A 23,827-nucleotide genomic window follows, 5' to 3' on the forward strand; every position below is an offset into this window, starting at 1 on the left:
TTTTAGGCAATGTAAGCTTCAAGCTCAGTCCCAAATAATATCTGACTTAAAAATAAGCTATTTTCAAACGGCTTGCTTATTTCACAGTCAACACACTTAGGCTAGTATGTTTATTATGAATAGGGAGCAACATATAGAATGTAATGGGAAGCAATCGAGTGGTTCAAAATAGAAACAGCAGAGCATCAAGGATATACACATTTATTTAATTTAATATATTGATATATCATGAGAAATACAGGACTAGAAATAATAGAAATTTAAAATTATTATGAGAAACATCAGCAATCTCAGACAATCAAATGATGCCATTTTCATATGAAGAGTTAAGGAATTTTTTGTTGAAGGTGAAAGAAGAATGCACAAGCCACTCCATGTGTGTGTTGTGTGTTTGTGTTGTTGTGTGAGTTTGTTTATGTTTTAAAAAAACACCAAGATTACATCAATATCAATGCCAGCTAAATAAAAATATGTGGTGAAGAAGTAGAAAATGCTACCTTCAAAAGCTGATTTACAGGAATGGGTCATTCTGGTCTCAACATAGGCTGTTAAAAATGTAGAAATGGTCTGACCTTGAAACAGACATGTTGTGAATATTCCACTTGTACATATATTTTTCAGTTTCTTTTGGAAATTAAAAAAAAAAACTCCTCTGTGGTGAATATGATTTTTAAAAAAGCACAAGACTTCCACTAGTAACAATTTCATGAGGGAGAACTGTTGGTGTTCATTTCAAAGACACAAAATAATACATGTATCCAACCCTATAAATGTACATGTTACAGAAGAAACACAGAGTTGAAATAGTTTCCCAATTAATTCTGAGGCTGCCATCGAAAACAATCTGTAAGCTGCTACTGTTCCAGTATGCTGGCGTGTACAGTTCTGGGTATTCTTTGGTTTCCACTGGCTCCCAAGTGCTTTTCAGGTGCAATTCAAGATATTGGTTGAAACCTTTAAAGTCCTACATGACACTGGGTCAAATTGTAAAGATTGCATAATCTATCCTTATAGGTTAAGTAGGATGGGCATACTCAGGTCCTTTCTTTCAAATGTTGCAGGACCCCGTAGGCCTCTGTAGTAATCTCAGCAATTTGCAAATTCACTGAAATTCTGAAGGTGGTAGCCTTTTAGCTTTCCAGGGACTGTGTTTTCCCAAGCATTGAATAGAATAGGATTGTATAACAGAGTTAATAGCATGGGTGGTTCAGTTAATAGCATTGTTGGGAAAGATTTTTTTTATGTTGGTGCTCTTATTGATTCTGTAAGGCACAATATAAGTTTGTTAAATAAATAATTAACTTCTCTGAGCTGACAGTATCACTGAAATTACAGCAGCACACAGAAGCAATCCACATTGAATATATGTGATTATGTCTGTGTATATGTACACACTTAGTCATGTGATGTGTGTATATAGGCTCTAAATAGGCCAAATATTAAAATAATATTGTTGTTTTGTTAATATTTAATATTTAATATTTGTTGTCCCTCCCTAGGCATTTCCTGGAAATGTAAATTCTGACACTGTGGTACGACATGATTTACAGCATCCAGTTATTGCCCGCTACATTCGGATACTTCCTCTGGAATGGAGTGGGGAGGGCCAAATTGGTCTGAGGATCGAGATCTATGGCTGTCCTTATTGTAAGTTATTTAAAGTTTTCGTCTATTTGTCTCCTGCTTTCTTGAAATCCTTTTAAAATAATAATATTTTGGTCTAACATGACTGGATACAAAGTATGGTATAAAGTGTGTCTGACTACAAAGATTTTAGGTTCAGTATATAAAGAAGCGCCAATATTGTTCTGACCTAGGCTTCCTTAGAAAGTATAAAACACAATTTTAGTCCCGGCAAAACCTCTTTTATTTCCATGGCTGTGAATTACATTCATTTACAGCCTGCAAGACTTCACAAACAGTCTTACAGGGGAATGTTTATAAACACCCACCTTATAGCACTTCGAATGCTGCCAGAGAACTAATTGCCAAATGCAGGGCAAGGCCAAACTTGACACAGAGTCAAACAGAACTTTTCAAAGCTTGAATCAATCAGACTAACTAACTGCTTCCTGCAAAAGCTCACATCCCATTTGTTCTTCTTTTATGTCCTATGGGGGGGGCAATCATCTCCAAAGTATGGTCTTACTCCTGAGTTGACCCTACTTTCTCAATTGTTCTTGTCTTCTGGTAGCCCTGCGCATGCGCAGGCTGGGAACCAGTTCCAGAATCTCCCCTGTCTCACTGCTGTCTGAGTCTGAAGGCAGCTGATGACTGCCAGCCTGCTCTGGCCCCATCCCTGCTTCCAATGCAGAGCCCTTGCCCAAGCCCTCCTCAGCCTCTAAGACTGGCCCAGGTTCCTCCCCAACCTCCTTGCTACTGTCCAACTCTGCTGCCAGCTCCATCAGCTGCCGGTGGGCCACAACAACTATAGCTAATTACAAGTCTTCCTTACTTGAAAGGTATTAGTAAACCTTTGCTGTAAAGTCATAACAGCTTCAGCAAAATACCACAACTTTCCATTGCTTTCGTTGGAAATAATAATATTGACAGATAGTCTACAGTTACTGGACTGTTAATAAGCTGAGGCAGCTTTTCCTTTTTCCTTAGTTGCAAAATTTCATTTATTCGTTCTTCCCCCATTTTGATTAGCCTCAGCTTGATGTATCAATCTTATGTTGACTCACTGATTGGGTAGTCTTAACCTTGAATAGATTAAAAACAATGTGAAATCATAAATTCTGGAATAGGTTTCTCTGTTTATTTTTATATCCAAATTTTTAATGTTATGCATGCTTTATTATATGTATCTGTTGCTACTTAGAAATCATTTCTGTTTGGTCAGTATGTTTAGCTTTTCTTTTTAATGTGTGATTTTAAAATGATTTGCAAGCTATCTGGGAAAACATTTCACCATAGGGCAGAATATATATATTTAAAATAAAATAAAAATTAAAGAAACTTTGTTGTTGCAACCAATACATGGCCTATTTTCAGATGTACTTTAAATTATTTATTTAAAATTATTTTACTGTTTCTCATTATAATGCTCTTTGGATAATACATGTACCTGAAAATTCTGATTCTGATTTTTAAGGCAGAATTCCTTTTCTATTTTTTTTTTCTGGGGACCTCATTATAATTTTCACCATTATGTCTGTCCTATTGCTTGGTACTACTGATGTTATAAAGGTGGAATATTGTAGTCTTCTGAGAAAACCAGTTTAGGAACAAAATATTTAGAGCATATAAGAAAAGGCATTAAAAGCCCTAAGGGAAACAAATGGAACGGATAATGAAATTCATGGTGTTGTACTCATATCTGTCATATCCTTGATATCTCATATTATTTTTAGAAATGCATCAGTTCACACTGCCAGTCACACTGCCATTAGCACCCCAAGCATGTTTAAGAGGAGGGTAAAACATCATAATTCACCTCATCTTTTTCATATAATTTTGTCTACACAGCAAAGTGTCTCCAGTCTTACCCTTGAATTTTGCATAAAACACTTCCATGTTGAGGAACCAGTTTGTTCATATGACACAGAATGCACAAAAGAGTCAAAACAACTGAAATTTTACACCACCACACCTCAGTCCTATATTGTTAGATCACATCCATAGATTTGTTATAGGAATTGTATCAAAAATATTATGCTGATTCTAAAAATTGTCAGATATTTGTGGAATTAATTGCTTATTCACTTACTTTAGATCAGCAACCAGTGATAATTTTATCACCGCTTGCTGATCTACAGATAGTTTTATGTACAGCTGCATTTATATTTTCTTGTGCTCTGAGTTGCTCTGAGAGAATGCAAACACTTTATTGTCATTGCACTTCGTACAATGAAATCAAACACCATCTTCAGTGCATATCATGACCATAACCATGAAAATAAAATAAATACCTTGTGACAGAGCGGGGGAAAACATTTGAAAATGCATATAAAATGGAAGATGGTTTTATGTTTTTATGTTTTGTTTTTATATGTTTGTCTTAAAAATAAAAACTTTTATATAAAAAATGAATAAAAAAAGAAAATGTGTTTGAAACAAGCGTTAATACAAATAAATTCTATTTCTTCACCCTCACAAAGTAACATGGGTTGTACAGTGTTCAATCAATGGAAAAGAAAAAAAAACCAGTCAACTTTTAAAGACAAAAAGGCAGAGTAAAACAATAAATCCAAAAAGTGAAGGATAAAATGCAGTCTTAGTTAGAAAATGAAACTGCTGCAAGGAAGATGGCTCAGTGACTTTCTAACTGCTTCCAGTGTCAACTCATAAAATATTTCTATGGTCTTTTTAGAGTTGCATTTATTCCATAAATAGTTTTCAAAGATAGTAACTAGGTGACTGAAGTTTCTGCCGTGCAAAATTCTAATTAGAGAACATGATTGATGACTCTTGGCTATGGATGTGTCCCATTGGAGAATATAAATTATGATTCACCCAGGGGGTGGGGGAAAACCAGGGTCAAGGGTGACAATGTGTCTCAGAGTCAGCTACACCCAGGTAGTGCTGGACATTTTAACTTCCAATAAATCCTTTTGAAGTTTTAGAAGTTTGGCTTGAGACTCATGATTTAATTGCGGTAGCTGCCAGAATCCTGACATCCAGAGTCTTAGGAATCTTCAAGAGTCCCTTTTCAGGTGGGTCCTTGGCGATTCAAAAATTGTTGGGTCATTTCTAAGTGCTCCCATACAAATCCAAGAACAAGCTTTGGCTGCAAGACCAGCAGATTGGTGGGAAAAAAGGAAAAAAAAGCTCCTTATCATTCAGCAATGATTTTTTTAAAAAAAAATGCAAAGTAAATGAACCAATTAATGATTTGAATGGGAAATAAAAGATGAAGTAAAATGATGAAAAGCCAAAAGGTTAAAAGAAAGTGAAATGTCAAGAAGAAGATTGTGGATGCCATTGACTCTTTGATCTGCATGATGAGGCTATACACGCATAGTAGATGAGGACCGGAAAAACCATAAATTAAATATAGTATTTTAAATAAATTAAATATCACTCCATGTATGCTTGATGAATTTATCATCCACTGAAGGAACAAATAATTCCAATGATATGGAGAAACTTTTGGTGACTGCATGCAGTTTTAGGAAATAAAATATTGTATATGTAGTAGCTTTGAGTGATAGTAGTTAGAGAGGAAGACAGATTTTTAACTAAAATAAAAATTTAAATTTTAAATTTTAAAATTTCTTATGATTCTACTTAAAGGGAGGTGTTATGGAGATATGCACAGAGAATGACATATTAGGCCATTAATAAAGGGTCTTGAGGTACAGATACTTGCTGATTCACAACCACATTTGGGATGAGAACTTCTGTTAAATGATGTGGACACCCAAAATTATGAGTTTTTGAAGTGAATTACACAATTATTAAGGCTATCAAGCTTCCCCCATTGACTTTTGAAAAGTTCTGTGGAAATGTTGTAAATGATGATCATGTAACTTTGGATGCTACAACCATTGTAAAATACATGTCAGTTACTAAGTACCTGATTTTTTTTTTATCACATTACTGTTGTAACCATGAGAAAGAGTCATTTTTCAGCACATCATAAAATGAAATAGTTGCTAAACAAATGTTCATAAGTTGAGGACTACCTGTATCTGAAATTTAAAAAAAATATTATTACAAAATGTAGCCTCAGGTTAATGAAACACTGATTTCCTATTGTGATCAGAGCTTTGTGCATTTGTTTGTTTTAGGCTGCTTTGGGCCCAAATATCTTAAAATTTCTTCCAGTAAGGAAGTAAGATCAGAGGGAAATGAGATGCAAAAATAATTATGATAGAAAAGAGTGTTTTTGCAGACAAAAAAGGCAACTGATATAACAACTAAAACAATTCTTATTTCTATTTATTTGCAGCTGATCTTAACTATTTGTGTTAGATATATATATATAACCCCCTACTAATGTAATGTTTGCCCAATATTAAAAAGTTGCACAATAAGCCATAATCTGCATTTTAAGATGTAACATGGTATCTAAAAATAATGCTATAGTTTACTCAAGGAAATTAGTTTTTCAGAAGTTTCTGTATTTAATTAGGGCTCTTGATTTAGCTTTTGTCCATTAGAAAATAGCTTCATTCATTCTATGTTCTTCATGTATCATATTATTAAATATGTAATCTACTGAGAATTAGAATTTAATTACTAACACAGATGCCACATTTCCCAAGTGCATTTGGGACTACTTCACACTTATTTAGGAACTTCATTTGATTTTTTTTCACCACATTTGAAATGATTGAGGAATCACTGCTGAGTTTGATGACTGATACAGGAAAAACTTTTGCAGAAAAAATATTTTTTTATGATGAGATCATGCAAATATGTCACTATAGGTAGTCCTCTACCTGCAGCAGTTCGTTTAGTGACTGTTCAAAGTTATAACAACTGAAAAGCAGTGATTTATGATCATTTTTTCACAGTTATGACTATTACAGCTATTACACCTCCATGGTCATGTGATCAAAATTCAGATGCTTCACAACTGATTCATACTTATGATAGCTACAGTGTCCCAGAGTTGTATGATTATCTTTTGCGACATTCTGACAAGCAAAGCCAATCTGGAAATGAGATCACTTAACTGTGGCAAAAAGAGTTGTAAAATTGGACAAAATTCACTTAAGAACTGTTTTGTTTAACTACAGAAATTTTGAGTTGTTGTGGTCGTAAGTTGAGGACTACCTGTAAGTGCTCTGGAAGGAGTCCAGAATTTCCAATGGTTTTATGGCTTGATTATGAAAAGCAGAACATCCTTATGTGCTACTATGTTTAGTTCAAATGTACAGTACCAAATGAAGTTTATGACAAAAAACAGTAATGTGACACTGTAATAAATTGAGGAAGGAAGGAATTGCTTTCTCAATACACAATTTTTCCTCTTTTCTCTGTGGAAAGTATCTGACTAGGCATAGTTTCTCAGTTTAATCAACCCACAAAATATGTAGGAATGTATAATGTGTATATTTAAAAAATTAGATCCCAAGGCTGAGCAATCTAATTTTAATTGCCTGCCTGCCTTCCTGCCTTCCTGCCTTCCTACCTGCCTGCCTGCCTGCCTGCCTGCCTTCCTTCCTTCCTTCCTTCCTTCCTTCTTTCCTTTCTTTTTTCAAAGTAAAAATGAGTCTGATCTTACTCTGAAATTTTTGATCATTCCTAAAGTTTTTTTAAAAAATTCCAACTGTTTCTCCTCAGTTTTGAGTACCACTTATGTAATGCATCATAGTGACAAGGGAGGAATGGATATTGCATTCATTAACTGACAGTTCTGGCTTCAGAAGTTTGTCAATAAGAGAATTTTTATTTATTTAGTACATAAATAATCTTTTGCTTCTTAGTGATCTCTTCCATCTGTTACCTTCCAATCTAATTTTCCAACAGTGTTTAAACAAACTATTTTTAAATAGCATAGCAAACATTAATTATCATAATAATTATGATTTTCACATATAATTAGATATTTATTTATTTATTTATTTATTGGAATTTGTAAAACAAAGATGAGAACAAGAATAAAAGAATAAAAATACAATGACAGGACGATAGGCATGTTAGTGCACTTATGTACGCCCCCTCTACTGACCACTTAAGTGTGAAGTAAGGCCCACAGAAGTCAATTTGTGACACAAACTGTGAAAATTTGTAGCTGAAACAATTGAATCAATTAGGGCATTCCAGACTTTGACAACTCTATTACAGAAATTTTAATTTTTAGGGTTATGTTTATTTTTTATACTATTTTAATAGGCTGTGTGGCCCAGCATATTTTTGGAAAATGTATACTGTTGATACATCCACGTTCATTTTTTTGAAGCAATGTATCACTCTAGTACATTTTAATCGTATAATCCCTGTTTATATGTCTGTGGCACTCTTATCAATTTGTTGTGCAGTCTAATATTATCCAGCTTACGCTCATCCATAATACAATTGTGTTTTGCTGTTGTGATATTTGTCTTTAGGATAGGCGAAGCAAGATGCACAAGCAGAGTTGTGACTGAAATTTCCAACAAAACTTTTTCACCTTCCTTCCAGAAGGTGCTAACACCATCCGTCTCAAAGTAATAAAAAAGACATGGTAGGTTATGTTAGAACTAATAATTCTGCTAAAACAGTGTAAATAATAGCTTCAGCAGTAAGAGCTCAGTTTCTACAAAAAGAAAGAAAGGGCAATTTCTGGCTTTCAGTCTCAGACATCATTACTGATGAAATATTGATGAGAAGTTATCCTAGTCACACACACTACGTGTTCACAAAATAATCAACACTTCCAACTATTTCAACTGATCTCTTTTTCCTCTACTGTTAATGAAGAAGAAAATTCTTGAATCAGTTGGAAAAAGCCCATGTGGTAGATGGTTGGAAGCAGAAATCAGACAGTCACCTGATGGAGAAGATTTAATTTGATTTGTGCACTGAGAATATAATTGGATTTATGTGCCTTCCAATTTTATTTTATGTATTAAATTTATATGCTACCCATGTTGCTTTCCTGAGCAACTTTATGACTATATGATACTCACCAATTGCTATTCTCTGCATGAGTTATCTGCTACATGGCTTTGATGGCCGCGCATTCACATGCTGCAGCTCAGTGCTCTTCGACTTGGTGTTTTTTATGGATGTTTTGTGTGGATTATCTTGTATTGTGAATACCTCCTGCGGGATGAACATACTCTACAGCAATTGTGAGCTTGTGAAGATTGGACTACAAAGCAAACAAGAGATAACAGCTAAGTTTGTTTGGAAACATAACATACCGTCAGAGATTGCAAGGCTCCCCGGCTCTCCGTGGATTGGGGCTCTGGTGAGAGAGAGGGTGAGAAGGAGAAGAAGACGAAGGGAGAGGGGGAAGAAAAGAGGCTGCAGGGCTGGTGTTTTATACAGGCTGCAAAAACAAATGAAGCGGCTGCCGCTCCCAAGTCTCTTTCTGACCAATGCTAGATCCGTGGCAAACAAGATGGATGATTTAAGGTTACAGGTCTCTTCGAGTAAGTTCGTGAAAAGCTGTTGTGTGTTGTTAATCACCGAAACCTGGTTGAACCCCACTATCCCGGACATTGTTATTGAGATGGACGGTTTTTTATTACATCGTCTGGATAGAGACAGAAATGTGGGGAAGTGCAGAGGAGGTGGAGTGTGTATGTTTGTCAAAGAGACTTGGTGTACAAACTCAGAGGTTATAACACGTCACTGCTCTTTGGAGCTGGAATATCTGTCTGTTAGATGCAGACCCTTCTATCTTCCACGGGAATTCAGCATTGTCATTATTCTTGCTGTTTACATTCCGCCGGATGCAAATGTAGATTTGGCTCTGGGCTTCCTGGGTGATGAAATTAGCAACTTGCAAAGCAAATTTCCAGATGCTGTATACATTATTGCAGGAGATTTTAATCATGTAGATCTTCGTGTGGTCCTCCCTAAATTCTATCAACATATAAGGTGTGCCACTAGGGAGTCGAACACCTTGGATAAGGTCTACACGAATATTGTAAATGGATACAGGGTGTTACAATTACCACATCTGGGCCAGTCGGATCACTTGTCCCTGCTTCTAGCCCCGGAGTATATTCCTCTGAGAAAACAGGCAGGGTCGGTAGTCAAGACGGTGAAAAGCTGGCCAGAGGGAGCAATGGAGCAGCTAAAGGACTGCTTCAAACAGACAAACTGGGAAGTTTTTGATCATTCTGATCTTGACGATCACACGGCTGCAGCGTTAGGGTATATGGCACACTGTATTGATACTGTCACGGTGGATAAACGAATCTGGGTTTATCCTAATCAAAAACCTTGGATGACCGGGAAGTTTAGACGTTTGTTGTATGCAAGAAATAAGGCTTTTAAGTCTGGGAATGATCTAGATTATAGTGCTGCAAGAACGAACTTGAGGAGAGGTATTAAGCAAGCTAAGGCCGAATATAAGAGGAGAATTGAAGATTGCTTTCTCAGTAATAACATGAGGCAGGTTTGGCAGGGGGTTCAACAACTAACGAATTATAAAGCAAAAAAGGTCTCTTCGGATGGTAGTGCGGTGGTGGTGGAGGAGTTGAACAATTTTTTTGTCCGATTTGAGATCCATCAAACTGAAACTGTCCCTTTGCCATCATTTACTCAGCAGAGCCTCCCTTCATTGTGAATGAGCAGGATGTGAGGCAGACAATGAAGGCGGTTAAGTCCAGAAAGTCAGCTGGGCCCGACTCAATTCCTGGTCGGGTGGTAAAAGATTGTGCTGATCAGTTAGCTGGGGTATGGACTGAAATTTTTAATCAATCCTTGATACAATGCGTGGTTCCTGTTTGTCTCAAAGCTTCCACCATCGTTCCACTGCCTAAAAAGATGCCCACAAATGGTCCGGCGACTATAGGCGGTGGCACTAACTTCTATCTTAATGAAGTGCTTTGAGCAGCTAGTTCGAAATTATATTATCTCCTGCCTTCCCGATTCCTTTGATGGGCTTCAGTTTGCTTACAAAGAAAACAGATCAACCGAGGATGCAATTATTACTGTGCTTCACATGGCTTTATCCCATTTGGAAACACCAGGGAATTATGTAAGAATGTTGTTCGCAGATTTTAGTTCTGCCTTCAATACCATCATACCGCACAGATTAATAGCCAAGCTCAAAGATCTAGATCTTCCAGATTCTATTTGTTTATGGATATTGGATTTTTTAACAAATCGTCCACAAAGAGTTAAACTGAATTATATTTCTACTGTCAAGACACTTAGCATTGGCACTCCACAAGGTTGTGTCCTTAGTCCACTACTGTTCTCCATCTATTCATCTGATTGCACAAATAAACATCCCAACAATAGGATAATGAAATTTGCAGGCGATACTACGCTTGTAGGACTTATTTCTGGGGATGATGAGTCTGCATATCGGGATGAGGTACTACAGCTATCCCGCTGGTGCAAGAATAATAATCTTCTATTTAATATTAAGAAGACCAAGGAGGTTATAGTGGACTATAGGAAAAAAAGAGCAGACATTCAGCCGCTGTATATAGAGGGAGTTCGTGTGGAACAGGTGGTTGAATGTAAGTTTCTCGGGACCATCATTACAAATGACCTGACTTGGGCGCAAACACCGCTGCTTTAATTAAGAAGGCACAACAATGGTTGTATTTACTAAGGATTCTTAGGAAACAACAACTGGCTGAGAGTCTACTGACTACCTTCTATCGGAGTTCAATTGAGAGTATATTATCCTACTGTCTCTGTGTATGGTTCTCGAGCTGACAGTGGCAGAGAAAAAGGCAATTCAGAGGGTGATCAAGGCGGCCCAAAACATCATTGGCTGCTCACTCCCCTCTTTGGAAGAACTGTATAGGAATAGATGTAAGAGGAAGATACTTAATATATTGAATGACTCCTCTCATCCGGGACATCAGCTCTTTGAACTATTACCATCGAGAAGGAGATTTAGGGTATTAAGAACAAGGACGACCAGATTTAAGAACAGTTTTTATCCAAGTGCAGTTTTGAGTTTGAATGCAGGGTCATAAGATTTTTGTGGAATTTAAATGGCTGAGAGTAATGGGGTATTTACATTTTTAAATTGCATAGAGATTATTGTATGGTTGGTTGTGTTTAGTTCAATTTTTTGTTCTTTTAGTGGTGTTTGTCCAGTTTTACTTTGTGGAAGAGCACCTCATTTCATTGCACCCGCTAGCGAGTGTAATGACAAATAAATTCTTATGTCTTATGTCTTATGTCTTACATGCATTTAGGTAAAATCTGGTATTTCTTGGCTGTATGTCAAATAATATTCTGTTCCTAAAGAAGAAAGGTATTTTTTCAGACAAACAAATAAAATCAAAATCTAATTTTAATGTACTGACACTTGACAATTCTTTTATTGATTTCTGTGAAATTTAGCAGACTTTGCCTCATTCCCTAATTTGTAATTTCTTTACAAATATCATCCTGTTTTATTGAAATGTTAAAATCAGAGAGTGAGAGAGATCGAGAAAGAATTGCAACTGCTAGATTATGGTATAATGGAGATTTTGCTTTTTTCCAAGTCTTATTCTCTTCCTTTCTCCAAATCTTACTTACTTAATCAGACTTAATCAGACTGCTTCCAGGAAAAAAAAATGTTTCCAGTAATCTTGTTCAATTCCCTGAATAGTCTATGCACTTCAGAATAAGCCAAAATTTGATGAACTTGTTCCTGCCTTATTCAAAGGGAAAATTGAATGAATTGGTTAAATGACTCATTAAGATAAGATATAGGGCCATTATGGCAAATCTATGGCATGCGTGCCAGAGGTGGCACACAGAACCCTCTCTGTGGGCGCATGAGCCCCAGCTCAGCTCCGTTGTGCATGCACGCGCATGTGTTTCACTGGCTAGATGATCTTAATGTCTTTGCTGTGTATGTGTGAGGGGCAGAGGGCATGTGCGGGGGGCATGCACGGGAGACGTGTGTACTCAGAACCAAAAAGCTTAGCCATCACTGATATAGGGTATTTCCCAATGATCACTTTTTTCATGTTTCAATATTGTTCACTCCAGTTTAAACACAACTATTAAATATCTGAGCTGTTCTGATTGTTTTCAGATCTATTTGGAGGTCAGGAAGGAACACAAACATATCTCCTTTAAAATGACATTCCCTATTCATACATAAAATATCCTCTGGACAATTGCATGAGTGTCCAAATGTAGCCATAGAGGCACAGTTTTTAAGAATTTTACATGTGTTGGTCCAGGAGCATATTGGTAAACTGGGATTACTTCTACATTCTAAGTTTAATTGTGTTGCGTATAGGATGATTTATATATAGCTTTTACCTCTGAAGGTCCTCCAAATAGTTTACAATACAATAAAATCATAATTAAATAAATAAAACTGAAGAAATTAATATCAGTATTCTGATAAAACATCTTTGAAGATGGAGTAAATGAAGATATATTTATTGTCCATCAAGGACAGTAGGATTGAGTTTGCCAGGAATGGACATATCAGGAGAAATGTTCATGATATAATCATAATGAAGTCAATATTAAAGTAAGCATTAAAAGAAATACAGAAACTCTGCCAGGATAAGTCTATGGAAATTCATTCATAAACTGCAAGCTTAAAACTGCTATTTTAAACAGATGAACAGATTCAACTTATCACTAAAAAAAAATTCTCATGAGAAGAATATATTTGAACTAGAAACACAGATGTTTGAAAGAAATTCACATTTTGGTTTTAGTTTGCAAGGAGACTTTGGGCCATAAACATTTTCCTTAAGTTGCCTGATAACATAAAGAATCAAAAAGACATTGAAGAAACAGAAATGTGGATTTGCAAGATTCTTCTTCTTGACATTTGTTTAAATACAGTAAGGACAAGAATAGAGTTACTTTGTTGGCAGGTACTCTATTCTTGGTGGCACATATTCATGGTTAGCATGAATAGCTTGACATTTGCCAAGGTGGATACAAAATGAACAGTAAGTGACAAGAGGCCGCATAGAACACAAGAATCAGACTCGGACTATTACTGACCATGCTGACTACTATTTGGCAACATAGTATTACAGAAATTGCTAACCATTGCTAATAGCCATCTAGAGATTTATAGTGTAGAACTTATTCAGCTTAACAGGACTTTTTTTTATTCTCAAGGGTATCCAAACTACAGTTCTTCCTCTATGAGTATCACTGCAGATCAAGGTGGAATAACAACATGACTGTAAAACTTTCTCCCACACTATACAATCTCAAGATAAAAGAAAGATAAAAGAAAGATGCATAGTTTCATTGTAGAGAGTTAGGAAGCCATACAGAAGATGTTCTGTGTTAAGTTCTGAGCATGGGCACAAGGAACGGAGACGAGGCTGTGAACAGTGAACTTCAACTCTTTATTAACGATCAGGAACAGAGCAAAAACCCTGGGCAGCAACAGTTCTTTTATAGGGCTGGCTGCTGTCCCATTAACCAATGACTTCCGTTGAAACGTTTAAATTGTACCCAATGAGAGACGTTCCACTAATAGCCAATCAGATTGCTCCGTAAGGACCAATCCCAGCTTGCTATTCACAGACCAATCAAAAGTGCAGGATTACGAGCCTGCTTTTCTATTAAGGTTGTTAAACTTTATTAAATACGTTTATGTTAGTTCATAACGCCATTCCCCCCTAGGTTCCGTTTGAGGGATGTGGTGATATAGTCGCGTAGATATGCAGGTCGTTTCACCTGCCTGTTTGATTTTCGCTGTTCCACCGGTTTCTGTCTGCAGTCTGATTCCGGTGGAACGCTTTCAAGTCTTTCTGGTACGGTTGGTTCCGTTTTGGTACGGGAGGACTCGGCGTGGCTGCCATTGTTGTTATTCCAGTCCACAAGAGTTACTTCCGGGTTCCGTGGGCTTGCCTCCCTCGTGGTATTTCCCCGTGGCGAAGCTACCCCGCTCCCTGACTCTTCTTCAGTTGGCGCGCTTCGTGGGGTTGGATGCTGGGTTTCCCTGATTACATCATTATCTATTCCGTTTCGGGCCCTCGATATCCCTCCCCTCAGTTTGCGAATAAGGGGAGTTGTGGGACATGGGTGGCAATCTGGAGCGAAGGTGATCTATATGGCGTTTCCAAGTTCTCCCATCATTAGTCTGTAGGCGGTAGGATCTGGGGCCGGTGGTTTGGGTAATGGTTGCAGGGACCCACAATGGGTCGCCGGAGAAATTTTAGCAAACACCAAGTCGCCTACCTTGAATTCGCAGCACTTCCCGCTAGACCCGAAGGGTTTTCTGGTGAATAAGAAGGATGTAGATGGTCGAGGTGGGGCGAAGTTTTCGTCCCATTAACAGTTCGGCAGGCGTTTTATTCGTGACGCTGTGTGGGGTGATGTGTTGAAGAAGCAGGATCCGGTTCAGCTTGTCGTCGATGTCTCCCGAATCCATTTTTGTAGTGTTTTTGACGAATTGTACCATTCGCTCCGCCCTTCCGTTGGCCGCAGGGTGTGCCGGCGAGGTTAGCGCATGGCGGATGCCCCGGTCTGCTAGGTACTGTTCAAAAAGCAGAGCAGTGAACTGGGGCCCGTTATCAGAAACTAAAGCGTCTGGTAGTCCATGTGTTGCGAACAATTTGTTCAGTTTGTTAATGACTGACTCAGTTGTGGTTGTCTTCATTTTATGTATTTCTAGCCAGTTGGAATAGGCATCCACTGTTAGTAGAAAAGTGGGTCCTTTGGTGGGTCCTGCAAAATCAATGTGGATGCGGGACCACGGACCCCGAGGGTTTCCCACTCGGTTGGCGCCACTTTAGGTGGGGCGTTGCTGGCGTCTTGGCACTTCCAGCACGTGGTTACCCAGGCTTCGATTTGTTTGTCGATGCCTGGCCACCTGCAGCATAGCTCCGTCGGCGCCTTCATACGCACAATGCCGGATGTCCATCATGCAGTACTTCTAAAACTGTTTGTTGTAGCCTCTCTGGGACGACGACTCTATCTCCCCAGAGAATGCAGCCCTTCTGGGAGAAAAGTTCTGTCTGCCGGTTTTGAACAGCACGAAGTTGTCGTGGAGTTGGTCAGTGGCCATCCTCGTTCGACCCAGCTGAGAACTCGTGCTAAGACAGGATCCGCTTAGTCTCGATGGCAATGTCTCTTGCCGTGGCGGCAGTGTAGCGTTTCAATTTGGAGTGTTGTGAGGGTTGGAGCTGGGTGGTTGACGGCTTCCGGAAGTGGGAACGGCTTAAAGCGTCAGCGTGGGAATGGCTTTCCCGGGCGATGTTGCAGTAGATAATTGTAGGCAGCTAGGAACTCTGACCAGCGAGTCATTCTTGGCGATAATATATAGGGAGTTGGTTTGTCTCCGCTATAATACCAAGCAATGGCTTGTGATCCGTAATTATAGTAAATGGTCATCCATACACGTATTCATGAAAACGCTTTACAGATGATACAACAGCAAGAGCCTCTTTATCAAGTTGGCTATAGTTCCTTTCGACCCTTGATAATGTACGTGAGAAAAAAGCATAATAGGTGCTTCATTTCCGTTTGGTAATACATGACTTAAAACTGCTCCTACTCCAAGCGGTGAAGCGTCACATGTAATAGTCAAAGGTAAAGTCTCATTATACTGCATTAATACAGCATCGGAAGTTAGTAAGTCTTTCACTTGTCGGAAGCGCGTTCCTCTCGATGTCCCCAGACCCAGGTTGCTCCTTTGTCGAGAAGTCTGTGTAGGGGCTCAGCTACGGTCGCCTTCTGGGGCAAAAAGATGTTGTAAAGTTGATGAGCCCCAGGAAGGCTTGGAGGTCTGTTCTATTCTTAGGTGTCGGGGCTTTTTTATTGCTTTTAGCTTGTTATCAGAGGATGGATTCCTTGACTATCGATAAGGTATCCAAGGAACTCCACCCTTTCAGTACACAGTTGACATTTATTTTTTTAACCTTGAGGCCGGCGTCTTTGAATTTTTGGAGAACCATTTTTAGACGCCTTTCTAAAACTTCTCTGTTCGGGCGGCAATTAACACATCATCAAAATATGGCACGACTCCTTTTATGCCTTGTAAAGTCTCTCCATCAGGCTTTGAAAAATTCCGGGGCTACACTCACTCTGAATTGGAGTCTATTGCACTTAAAGGCGCCTCTGTGCGTAACGATAGTTTGTGCTTCCGCAGTTTCCGCATCTACGGGTAACTGTTGGTTTGCTTGCGCTAAATCAATTTGGCAAATATCTTCCCGCCACCCAGGGAGTGGAGAAGATGTTGAACCACCGGCACCGGGTAAGCACTCTGCTGAAGTGCGTGGTTCAAAGTGGCCCGGTAATCCCCACAAATTCTTAACGACCCATCCGGTTTGATGGGTGTTACTATTGGGGTTTCCCAATGGGCGTGGTCGGTTGGTTCTAAAAAACCCTGGGCTATTAATTTATCGAGCTGCTTGTCGATCTTTGGTTTTGAGTGAAAACGGCACCCGGCGAGGCTTAAGGCAGATGGGAGTTATTCGGGATTAAGGCTAAGCGATATTGGGGTCCCCTTGTACTTGCCTAGCTCTTCTGAAAAAACATCCTGGAATTCTTGGACGATAGACTCCTCCCAGTTGTTGCTCTCAGCTTGGTGAACGCCAGCTACCTCTATCCCGGCGGGCGAACTATTGTAGGCCTAACAAACTAGGCGGTCGTAATCGGCGATGGTCAGTGGTAGTGATGCGGTGCGATTTTTGAAGAAGACTTGGACTAGGCTGGAGCCGGCGACTGGAATTCTGTTGCCCTGGTAATCTTTGAGTATGATTCTTTGGGGCTGAGATCCTGGCGACGGATGGAAGGGATTAGCTGTTTGAGGGTCTTCCAGGAAACCATCGAGAGGGCGACCCTGAGTCGACTTCCATCACGCAAGGTTGGTTCTCGATGGTGACCCTTACTCGGATCTTTCTTGCATCTAAGGATGAAGCGTGGCCGATGGTAATGGTTTGGTGTGTCTCTTCTTGTCTCGTTGAAGTGGCAGGTGCTTTATTTCTGTAGGAGTGGTTGTTCCATTGGTGGTTCAGGTGATCCCAGGTCACAGGACGATTTCCTGTGGTCTGGCAGTAGTTATTCTCCCTCTGGATTGAGCTGGGTCCTTGCTTGCTTCTACAGACCTTTGCGATGTGGCCTCTTTTCCCACAGGAACGGCAGAGCGCGTCAAGGAATTTGCAATCTGATCGCGGGTGGTTTGCCCCGCAACCAGAGCATTGGCGTGGTAATCTTTGGGTTCGTTGTTCTTGTTGGTCGCGTTCGGACCGGAGCCAGTTGACCTCTTCTTCTTCGCTATCTGATGTGGATTCGAGGTCCTCATGTTGTGCCGTCATTAAGGGCCTCTCTGGACGAGGCGAGGTATCATTCGCGAGTTTACGGAGCGGTGCGTTGGTGCAGCGCATTCGGGCGGCCAACTTCCTGGTTGCTTCTGCTGCAGTAGTGTCTGTGATGGCATCGGCAAGATCGATGTCCCCCTTTGCCATGATCTTGCTCTGCACCGTGTCGTCATCTAATCCCAGAACTATGCGGCCTACCATAAAGCTTCCTCGAGGTTTGAAAACCCACAGAGGCCACCCAGGTTCCGGAGGTCAGCGATGAAATCTGCAACGCTCTCGCCTTTCCGTTGGTCCCTCTGGTAAAATTCGTGTCTTCGAACCAATGTTGGCACGGCGGGTGCATAGTGGGCTCGTAGGATGGGCGCAAGGGTGTTCCAATCCATTGACCTCACCTCAGCCGGTTTGGCAAGTGCTTTCGCCATCTTAAAAACGGCAGGCCCACAATGGGTTAGAAATATTGCTCGCTTCTTGCCGGTCGTAGCGTTTTTTAAGTTGTTGGTCTCCAGAAACATCTGGAACCGATCCATATACGAGTCCCAGTCTTTGTTAGCCGGGTGAAATGGAGCGGGTGGTATGGCACCACCGGACATCTTGCCGTTGTTGATGCTTCTTCAGCCACGTGCTCTGTTCGTTGCTCTGTAGTGCTCAGTCAGCTCTGATGTCTCCGTATCCCATCCTCGTCGCCAGTGTTAAGTTCTGAGCATGGGCGCAAGGAACGGAGACGAGGCTGTGAACAGTGAACTTCAACTCTTTATTAACGATCAGGAACAGAGCAAAAACCCTGGGCAGCAACAGCTCTTTTATAGGGCTGGCTGCTGTCCCATTAACCAATGACTTCCGTTGAAACGTTTAAATTGTACCCAATGAGAGACGTTCCGCTAATAGCCAATCAGATTGCTCCGTAAGGACCAATCCCAGCTTGCTATTCACGGACCAATCAAAAGTGCAGGATTAAGAGCCTGCTGTTCTTTTAAGGTTGTTAAACTTTATTAAATACGTTTATGTTAGTTCATAACATTCTGCATATAGTGTTATACAGGAAACTTGCATATTTAGTACACGGCCAAAGAGTTTGGAGCAAAGATGATATTTCAATCTATACTTCCAAAGGAAGGTCAACATCAAATGAGTAAATAGAAGATTTTAGAAATAAACCACTGGCTTAAGAGGTGATGCTGTCAAGAGAACTTCAGATTCCCAGTACATGAAAGAGTTCAGGCAGGGGATGAGCTACATTTCGGGATGTTCTTTCCTCACCTGTCATCTGTTTCTTGATTGAAAATGGCTGTCTCTAGAATAAGATTTACTGTCCCCTATCCCACAACTCTTACACTGTGGATGTAGCTTAGTTTATCCTAAATTGACATTATATTTTAATAGTTTGTAATTACACAATTGGAAACAAAATAGAAGTTGATCCTTCCTTGTAGCTTTAAATATACAATCTTTCCAATACTTCTTTCTTTCTCTCCCATCATCTGTTGATTTTTTGTTCCATCACTTATCCTTTCTGATCTGAATCATTTCTATGAATACATATAGGCTAAAAAGCACAAGGGAATGTCATGTCCAAAATAATAATGATAGCTCTCAATGGTATTGGGGGGAAAAGGAAAATTGTGTCCTAAAGATCCCCAAAAGAACAAAGGCTTCCTTCCTTCCATTTTACTATAATTGGAGAAGCAAAAAAAAAAAAGTGGAAATATGTTCAAAGGGTGGTAAAATGTATTTTCAAATGTGGACTTTGAAAAAGTGGACTTTCAAAACATATTTTGAAAACAGATAATTCCTCTCAAATATTACTTCAAAATTTTATCTGAAAAATCTGCATTTTCAGATTTTAATTGACTTCACTAAGCTTAATAAAGTACTATCCATCCTTCTCTATTTATATGTGAAAGTGCATTATGCATTCTACCAGCATGTATAGTGTTCATTCATTATCTGAAATCAAAGCCCTTTGCATTGTGAAACTGGAAATGTCTGATTTTTTTTTAAATTGTTAAATCTGGTTGCCTAAACTACAATTGCTGTGAGGTTGTGATGACCCGCAGTCTCTCAAAATAAACCAAAACCCAAAACATACATTAAAGTCCCATAATGCCTTCAACTTAACCTCACTGTTTTATTAGGCACAGTTTAAAGTCACAAAAGTAAATAATGAGGCAAAAAGAAAACCAAAACAAACCACATTGACGAGAGTTCTGAAGCAAGCCAAATAACTAATCATAAACTCCAGGAAAATAACCGAGGAGAGTCCATGGGAAGAACGCCAGCAAAGATAAACCTCTTTCAAAGTAAACACTAAACTTTGACTCCAGCAATTCTAGCTGCGCAGTTACAAACTTATATGCATAGCTCCCAGCTGCAAGCCACGAGAAGGATCAGGGTAATCTCTTGAGTAGACCTCGCTTTTCCCTGATCCTCTCCTCCCTGCGTGACCTAGGATGGATAGGGGATGGGCCTGGATCCTCCTCTGACTGCTCAGCCGGTCTCTGCCCTTCCCCAGCCTCCTCCATCACCTCTGGAGCCACACTCCCACTCCCTGTTGGCTGTTCCTCCTCTTCCTCAGAGTCAGTCTCCACCAGGGGCATAACAGAGGTTATGTTTACATGCATATGCATTGAAGGATAGAAATCAATTTTCTTTAACAGCACACTGTAGATTATTCAAGTCCCAGGATTTATTCGTTGAGTTGTTCTCTAGAAAGCTACTGTAGCTGTGAAATTCCCTAGAGAAAAAAATGAAAGTGGCAACTAGGAATTAATATGGGTGTACCCTGAATTCCTCAAAGAAAAGATAAGGAAAATCAAAATTAAAAATATCCCATGTTGATTTTGTAATAAAAAAATATCTGTTCAGTACTCTATCTGACTCTGTGGTTTCTTCCCCAAACCCCAAAAACTTTAACCTTAGATCGCCTACTATTGACCTCACCCCTTTCCTAAGAGGTCTGTAGGGTTGTGCATAAGTGCACAAACATGCCTACCGTCCCTGTCCTATTGTTTCTTTTATTTTTCTTATATGTACCCATGTATTCATAACTACGTTTATACTTATACCTATTATCTTGTAAGCAATTGACAAACCAAATAAATAAAATAAATAAACTCTGTGTGTGTGTGTGAGTGAGTGTGTGTGTGTGTGTGAGTGTGTGTGTGTGTGTGTGTGTGTGAGAGAGAGAGAGAGAGAGAGAGAGAGAGAGAGAGAGAGAGAGATGGCTATGGTGCTGGATTAGAAGTGGGAAGAGATTCTAGTTGTCTAATCCTCCTTTAGGAATGGAAGCTGACTGAATGACTTTGAGTCAGACACTGTTTCCCAGCCCTAGACTGGAATATAAAAAAAATATCTACCTACCCACTTACATTGGTTGATTTTATATATATATAAATATATGGGCACATACTTGAGTCTCTTCATTTGTACATGTTTGTACATGTGTGTACACACTCACACAGACATACACATAGCCAATAGAATGAGAAAAGAAAATATCTTTATCCAGTTGTTTTCATGTTGCAGAAAGGTCAATTGATTGCACTTGGTGACATTAAAGCTGAAATTCTAGTAGACACATATGATCTCTTCTGAGATGTTGATAAAACACAATTTTAAGTTCCTTGCTCTTTTAACATAGATAATTGTCCACAAGAGACAATAACTACCAAGTAAGCATCAACATAGCCTTTTTATTGACTACTGAGTTAAAGGATACAAAGGGAAGCTTGGGAGTTGTATGTCTCTCAGTGGTACATTGCTAAAATGCTGACCTTATCATTCTTTGTTCTGTGCTATGAGCTTTTTTCTCTTAAAGTCTCTCCTATGACCTGTCATTTTCTTGCCCCAAGAGAGCAGTTCTTTGATTCCAATTCTTCCTTGTTTAGTTTTTTAATTACTGCTATGTCAAATAACATCCAACATTTAAAATTATCAGCTGAATTGAAGGGACTCTTGTCTTCTTTATATTCAATAGGGAAATTAAGGAAGAGCCATTAGAGAGTAGAATTAAGGCCTTACTTTGACACTGAGGGGTTCATTCCTTAGAGTGTCGGAAATGTGAGGTATGTAGTCTATTTGTTTTGATTCAGGAACATTCTACATAATTTTAGAGCTTTTAAAAAAAGAAACACTGATTTTATATCAATAGACTTCTCAATTTTTTTCAACTAAACCATATATTTTACCATTTGATTGAACCATGTCTTAATTAAAATTTAAGTGTGATAGAATGCAAGAAAAATTGAGGACAGGAATGGTGGGAGTTGTGTCATCAATAGATATAACTGGATGAACACTAATTAGCAACAAAAGAACTCAGAAAATACTCTCAAGAGCCGTACTTTTGTGGATGAAAGAGTGGATAACATTGAGGCGTAGAAGACTATTGGTATTGGAGGGTCATGACCTTCAACTAGGGTGGCACACATTTCTTTGGTATGGGAGAAATGTGGCACACTGATATTTCCAGAGACATTTTGTAAGGAACACGTTGTTATTAGTGTGGGATAAAATTAAGCAACAAAACTATATGAAAATACCAGTCTGGCTCTCAATTCTATGATCACTGATACATCCAAATGCTATAAATATGGAAAAATTGTTTTTTATAAAGATATATCAAAAGAGAATGCTGAGCTGAAAACTAGATTAGAATTAGAAAGCCAAGGGGTGGAACTAGAGTGGTGGACATATCTGCAGATACAATCATGTAACATGAACGATGTGAAAACATGGGGGTTTTATAGACAACCAACAACATTTGATAAGATATTAGTGGGGACAGATGACAAATTGATAAAGAAGTTATATAATCACTTATTAAATTATAAAATGAAAGAAAAACAAGTCAAAGAGACAATGATAGTATGGGCCAAAAACTTTGGATATAGTATAAATTTGGATAAATGGCAAAAGCTCTGGGAGAGAAATCTAAAACTGACAATGGCCACATTCTATAAGGAAAATCTCTATAAAATGTTCTATTGGTGATACCTGGTTATCGACTATTGAAGCATTTTCATATCCTATAATATACAAAAAGGAACAAACAGTTAGATATGGTGAAATATTGAATGAAAAGGGTGAACTTAAATCTATGCAAAAACTAGAGGAACAAGGTATAAAGATGAATTGGTTTTCATATGCGCAAATACATTCAAGGTATGATAAAGATTCTAAAACAGAAGGTTTCTATGATAAACTGACTGACTTAGATAAGATTTTGACAGGTACTGATGAAAAGGTGATTAAAATTGTATGGATATTTATTAGAAATTAAACTAGAAGAAGAACAAGTTAAAGAAACTATGATTGCTTGGGGAAGAATTTTGGATATGGGATTGATTTAGAGAAATGGCAAAAATTGTGGTCTCAAAATTATAAAATGACAATGTCAACAGCATATAAAGAAAATTTGTATAAGATGTTTTACAGGTGGCATTTCCCCCCGAAAAATCCGAAAAATGTTGGAAATGTCATCAGACACCTGGCTCATATTACCATATGTGGTGGACTTGTGCGGATGCTAAAAATTACTGGACTAAAATCCACATGTGGTTGGAAATAATGACAAAAAAACATATAGACTTGAAACCAGAGATATTTTTATTGGGAATTTTACCTGATATATATAGTAAAGACTTGAAATACCTGATTGTAAATGTATTAACAGCAGCTAGGATTGTATTTGCTAAAAACTGGAAAAATGAGAAAATACCATCACAGGAGGAAATCATTAAGAAAATATTGGAATGTGCTGAAATGAGTAGATTGCCATTTGAAATTAGAGAACAAGAGGATAAACAATTTTATAAAATTTGGGATCTTTTCTATCAATGGTTAGACAATAAAATACAGTAATGAAATATGTAGATTTTTAGAAAATAATAAATATATAAAGATGTACTTCTTTCTTATTATATCTACAAAATGATTTTAGGATAGATTTGGGATGATAATATGAACTGTTATAAAGTAAATTATGGTTATCTTGTAAAACATGAATG

General features: G+C 38.6%; 1 protein-coding gene across 2 annotated transcripts in view; it reads left to right on the forward strand.

Moving 5' to 3' along the window:
- The window catches only part of CNTNAP2 (contactin associated protein 2), a 1,285,310-nt gene that overhangs the window by 622,876 nt on the left and 638,607 nt on the right, over positions 1-23,827 (forward strand). For both annotated transcript variants that reach the window (XM_087946425.1, XM_087946426.1), the window contains one exon: positions 1,500-1,647. In XM_087946425.1, coding sequence (XP_087802551.1) covers positions 1,500-1,647 — 148 coding nt within the window. The remainder of the gene's footprint in view (positions 1-1,499; positions 1,648-23,827) is intronic.

The sequence above is a fragment of the Notechis scutatus genome, chromosome Z (genome assembly GCF_049901735.1).
Source record: "Notechis scutatus isolate UNSWTSFEM ecotype Mainland chromosome Z, rNotScu1.2, whole genome shotgun sequence".
In the NCBI taxonomy this organism is placed as follows: domain Eukaryota; kingdom Metazoa; phylum Chordata; class Lepidosauria; order Squamata; family Elapidae; genus Notechis; species Notechis scutatus.